The sequence below is a fragment of the Adiantum capillus-veneris genome, chromosome 19 (assembly GCF_014529385.1).
Source record: "Adiantum capillus-veneris isolate H3 chromosome 19, ASM1452938v2, whole genome shotgun sequence".
NCBI classification, from domain to species: Eukaryota; Viridiplantae; Streptophyta; class Polypodiopsida; order Polypodiales; family Pteridaceae; genus Adiantum; species Adiantum capillus-veneris.
In genome coordinates, this window is record NC_140949.1 from 100,553,417 (window position 1) to 100,559,175 (window position 5,759).

General features: G+C 44.1%; 1 protein-coding gene across 1 annotated transcript; it reads left to right on the forward strand.

Moving 5' to 3' along the window:
• The first annotated feature begins 930 nt into the window (after positions 1-930).
• On the forward strand, positions 931-2,979 carry LOC147434548 (Phospholipase A2 family protein). Its single transcript, XM_086491013.1, has 2 exons — positions 931-1,981; positions 2,690-2,979. Exons 1-2 carry the CDS (start codon positions 1,408-1,410, stop codon positions 2,761-2,763), a joined length of 648 nt encoding a protein of 215 aa, XP_086347139.1. The 5' UTR covers positions 931-1,407; the 3' UTR covers positions 2,764-2,979.
• Positions 2,980-5,759: the final 2,780 nt, after the last annotated feature.

The window sequence follows — 5,759 nt, forward strand, 5'->3', positions numbered from 1 at the left end:
CTACCTTGCGACCCTCGTGCTGGCACCTCCCTCCCCAAGCCCTCAACACTTGCGCACCAGAGCGTGCACAAAAATTAGATAAAGACACAAAAAATGGAGCCCATTTTCCGCAGCTATCATGGACCGCGATCTCCATCATCGTGTTGATGATGTCTATTGGAAAGGCAGAACACCGCTCCTCGTTTCTGGTTCACCCCCCTTCCCCTTCGCTTGCTATGCATGCGTTCTAGGTAAGCTCCTAACTCACAAGCTCTGGAGCTAAACTCCTTGCTCTTGGCCTTCTGACCTTGAGCGCATACGCTCCACCTTTCACCCTCACTGCAGAGCCCTCCCTATGCCTGACACCAGTCACCCTTCCCTTCACTTTTGTCTCCGCCAGATCAGCTTCCAATTGTCGCAACATTGCAGCACATATACAACTACACCCTGCATTGCCTCCCACGACACCCACATTTCTCCTTTGGCTCTTCGAGTGTCTTTACAAACAACGCGAGAGAGGAAAATAATTAACAAAGAGAAGAAGAAGAAGAAGGGAGTTTTAACGTCGTACAAAATGATCCCAAGAGACCTTAAAGATTTAGACGAGGAAGGAGAGAGAGAGAAAGAGAGAGAGAGAGACACACACACACACACACACACACAAAGTTCCATTCAAATTGAAGCCCACTTCGCAACAATTGTTTGTACCATCGAAAAAATATTTGCCTCGTGAGTCATGCCGTGCCTCCTTTTTTTCTTTTCACCCATCTACCCAATAGAGCATATTTGGAGATTCTTCTTAATTAACCCCTTTTGCAAAATTGGGGACGCCTATATTTGGTACACCATGTGAAGTGTGAACAAATCCTTGAATCACAAGGAGTAGAACATTCTGAAGGTTTGTATGATGGTAGCTTGCAAAGGTGCCAAAAAAGAATATGCTGTGAAAATGAGAAATATCACTGCTCAAGCCTCACTCACACTCGCCCTCCTCTCTCTAGGCTAGATCTCTCTCGCGCTCTCTCTCTCTCTCTCTCTCTCTCTCTTCACATACACACGCACTCGCACCTGTGACCAATAAGCGGACACGACATCGCAATGTGCAGGGGACGCTCGGCAGAGATTCATGCGCCAAGCCCCCGACCTAAAGGTCCAAGATCGCTGCACTCTTTCACTGAGCTCTGCATTCAAGCTTGCCATTGCTACTCGCAGTCAACTACGCACCTGCCCTTCCAAAAGCTAGCCATTGCCACCCCTTCCTCCCGGAAGCCCGGTTTCTCGCCCTCATTTATTCGATCTTAACCCCCCACCGTCTACTTCCACTCCCACGACCTCCTGGGCCATCGCCAAGCCCTGCTTAACCATTCGAAGAAGTCCTGTTTCCCTAAACAGCTTGGGTTGAAGGTGAAGCTGAAACTCGAGCTTTCCATGGACGTGAAGCTGTTAAGGACAGTTCTAGCGTCAGGAAAGGCTCCATCATCGACCCCAGCTCCCCTCCAGTCTATGTCATCAAGGCCGAGTGCTTTTCCACCGCCATTGTCTTCGCCTGAAGATGATCTTATTGCACCATCATCATCAGCGGTGCGTTCACAGGCAAAGGCCTCAGAAGCTCTAGAGGAAGCAGCACATAATCTCCCGCCCTTCACTCCGTATTCTGCACAAGTGCCATGGCACACAGGCATGAGGGCGTTCTTTTCACAGGTGTTTCCAAAGTATGGGCATTACTGTGGGCCGAATTGGTCCAGTGGCAGAAATGGCGGGTCTCTTCTGTGGGACAAGCCTCCCATTGATTGGGTCGATCACTGTTGTTTCTGTCATGATGTTGGCTATGATAGTCACGATCAAGCGCAGCTCTACAAAGCGGACCTTGAGCTGCTAGAGTGCCTGCAGAAGATGCCCCCTCCAAAGCAGAGTCAGCGACAGGGAAAGGGCCTATCTCTTCATAGCCGTGAGGATAGTAATGGAGCTATTGCATGGCTTTACAGAAACCTATACATAACAGGTAAAATGTGATCTGAGTAATACTCCTCTGTCTAGGTTTGTTGAAATTGGGAGGCATGAAGAAGTGGAAGCATTTGCAAGCAATGGGTATACATGCAAGCAAGCTCTTACCCACTCTGAATGAGCTATGCCTACCGCTTTGCGCCGTCAAAAAAAGTGAAAGTCGGAGCTGCGCTGTGGATGTGAGGCGAAGTGCTATGCAAGGAAGAGCGTCTACGGAAGCAGGAAGAATGCCGATGAATGATATTGGCCAAGACGTTGGTTAGGTTTGCCTCCTCCTGTGGACAGGGGGTGGGATAATGTTGAGATTTGAGGTGTTCTTGACTGTGGGTTTTGTTTGTGTTGGAGAAGTGAAATTGTGGTATTGTCATGAATGTTGATGTTGCCTTCTTCCTCATGGAGGCTTATGTTTTTGAATTCATTTTTCTAGTATGTAAATGGGTCCTCTCATTGAAGATCTCCTTTTCAACCCTTTTATCTCCCTTTTTAGGAAGGCTTATTTTTGTTCGGAAATGGTCCCTTCATTCAGGCCACTAGATTGACTTTTGTAGCTTTTTGTCTTAGAGTGGCAATGTGAGTGGCGGCACTTTGTTTGCTTTTTAATTGTCTTTAATGTTTTAATTTAAGAAGCCTCATATGTGCCCATTTCATTAAATTGTTTTAGAATGCCAACAGGACTTTTCACTATGTTTGTGTCTTTTGTTTGCAGGGCTACAATCATTCTTGTTGCCATATAGGAGGATGCTTCTGAGGGATATGAGACGACTACCTCGGAAAGAGTGATTGGCAACTCGTTGTCCTCTTTATATGCTTATGATTGAGTTCTTTACAATGTAACCTGTCAGTGTTGTCACCCATTGCTCGCTCAAGCACATCCATCGTGCTTGCTTGGTTGTAATATATGCTCAATAACGCAAATGTTTGTGGCTGTTCTAATCTTGGGTATCTTACTCAAGTGATTAGCCATTGATCTCTTTGTGAATTAATGTGCATTCCTTATGTTATCTTGTAGGTGAAATGCATTAGGAACATAGGAATATCTATCTCAACACAATTTTCTTCATTTGCCATGAATTGCAGTAGCAACTTTGCCATGGCAGTGTAACCAATCGTCTTAAATGTGGGCCCTTCATCTTATGAAACTCCATTGGTTAAGGGATGGTGCCATTACTAGAAGCTTAACAACTTATTAACCATGAGCGAGTGAAGTGGGTCTAATGGGCTACTACTCCTGCAACAGTGGAGATGGGAATTTTACATTCTTAAGATGTGAAGTATTTTAAATGTTCTATCTGTGCACAATTGAAAAGGATGTGTTTATAGGTCATGACAAGTGGAAATTAAGATTTAGAATGAGAATTGAGACTAAGTCCCTACTTTTGTGAGCAACCAAACACACTTTGCAACAACTATCTTTTACAAATATTGTGTGTCGATTGAGAAATGACTACTAAGGCTCTTGCAAGATTACACGCAATGATTAGTTGGAGCTTGGTATGTTGTGATGTAAATATGCCCTTCAAGACCTCATAATGTGTGGTTGAACAAATCAATAAGTGAGTACTGCCTATGTTAGTGAAGTGCTACATATGATGTGTAAGGAATTTGGATGAAGGTGTAGAAAATGGTCGTGCACTGGCCATTCTCATTAATCATAGGTGACCGGTGGAGGCTGGGAGCCTTGAATATGAGAATCGATTGGCAATGGTCGTGGGAGAGGGGAGCTAGCACACATCTTGGAGAAGCAGGTGATAGTTGTCAGACAAATGATGGATTTGACGTGTTGATGTGGCAACTATAGAGGCTATTTTACCTAGCTCATTACGAGGGCTGACGTGTTGCAAGTAGGTCACATTCTGCTTGTTGGGAAGCAATCATTGGTTTGCAAGGTTCTATATTATTACTATTGGCATGGCATGCGTTCGCAAATTGCTAGGCCAAGTTCTGCATGAGAAAATACAATAGATCGATGACTCAAAGAGCTCACCCCCTCCCCATGACCTTCACAGTTTAGGTAAGAAAACCATAACATCCTATACCCTCCATAACAAAATGACATACTTATACCAGCACTTCTACCCTGATGCGAGTTCACCCTTTTTATTGAAAAAAACATGTTTGGATAGACACGAACTTGCAACAAGTACAATTCATTTAAAGACACTTCAGTCAATTGAGAGCTTGTTTGAAGCATGCATATTCAAATTGAAGTTAAAGAAATTTCCACCTCATAATGGCAACAAAAGGTGGTTACTTGTCCTAATTGGTAAGGATAAGGAAGCTATTGATTGCAGTGGTTGGGGATAACTCATCAAATCACTCGATCTTCCAATGTTGTGGCCAGAGATGCATCACCTTCTCTCATTGTCGGGTGCTTGCGATGAGGTGAAGAGGGTGAGAGAGCTAAAGATTGACTGCTTTTCATTCTAGCAAGGCCACAAAACCTATTGATCATGATCGGGTGGTGGGTCGTGGCACTTGCAACAATAGTAGTGATTGTGGCTTGCTCTAGCTGCCATCAGTAGTTGGGTAAAGAATGGAAGCAATGGTTGGGATGTTGATGGAGGCACAACAACAAAGCGTGCATGTTTGGATCTGGCATTATCGTTCAAGTCACTTAACCCTAAGCAAAGCAATCGCATGTCATGAAATGCCTTGTGATTATGAGGATTCTACAATGGGGCCGAGCTACAGCGGGAACCGTACCCTTCTGCCAGTTCTGTCAAATTACATGAGGGTGTAGTTGGTGTGAAAATGCATTATTAGGAGAGTGACGAAGCTGACGTAGAGTCACCACCTGAGTTTGTAGCGGTATACAAAACTGGAGACAGGAGGGGAATGAGATTGCCTTCGACGATGTTAGTGAAAAATGAGACATGGTTGTTTCTCTAGTGGGAAATAGCTCACTTGGAAAAAGCTTACAATGTAGCACACTCCACCCCATCTTCCCCATGTGGTATCCATGTAGGAGCATCTATCATCTTGCCCTTGTAGATGGCACTAAGGGTACAACACCCCCCTATCTTGCCCTTTGATATAACTCAAAATCAAGGCTCTATGCGGGGCATAATCCTTTCCCCCGCACCCACTTTCCTTGCCCTTTCTAACCACGTTTGTCCACATCTCTTCTTTTGCTTAACTAGCTCACAAGTTTTGCATCGAGCTCATGTGAGTTGGCATCGTGCAGCAAGTGGTTTCTTGGTTCGAAGGCTACAATAGGGTTCTTGTTAATGCATCATGACCCAATTCATATTTCTTTGTGAGTCCAAGGGAATAGGTTACACAAAGGATTGCTTTTGTAAAGTGCTGCTCATGGGTGATGTGGAGAAGTGTGTGTATTACATTTTGTGGCCTCCTTAGCACAAGGGTTTACATGGTAGGATTGCCAAGATTGGTGGACTACTTCAATGTCCAAGTTAGAAAACGGGATCAGCCCCTTTAAGACCATTTGGATCTTTGTTTTTTATGAGTGGATCATTTTTGTTGTGCAATATCTTCTCAATGCATAGTATGTTGGTTTAGCTAAACGTTCCCACACAATACCCCCCATGAGAGAGAGAGAGAGAGAGAGAGAGAGAGAGAGAGAGATCTTTTAAAAGTAATGTATATCAATACTTAGTATATGGTGATTGTTCAACCAAAGACAATTCAAGAAACAATGTGTGTGTTTATGTTTAATGTCCCTTCAAAAAAGAACCATATACTGATTATTGATATTGACAGTAAGACAGAAAGACATTATTTCCACAAGGTAGACAAATGAAAAGATAGTAGACTTT

What these genes read in the sequence shown, in the direction of transcription:
- LOC147434548 (XM_086491013.1), top strand. Translation starts at nt 1,408, where the DNA reads ATGGACGTGAAGCTGTTAAGGACAGTTCTAGCGTCAGGAAAGGCTCCA. An exon ending in CAGAAACCTATACATAACAG is followed by an intron (nt 1,982 to 2,689) that starts GTAAAATGTGAT and finishes TTTTGTTTGCAG; the next exon opens with GGCTACAATCATTCTTGTTG.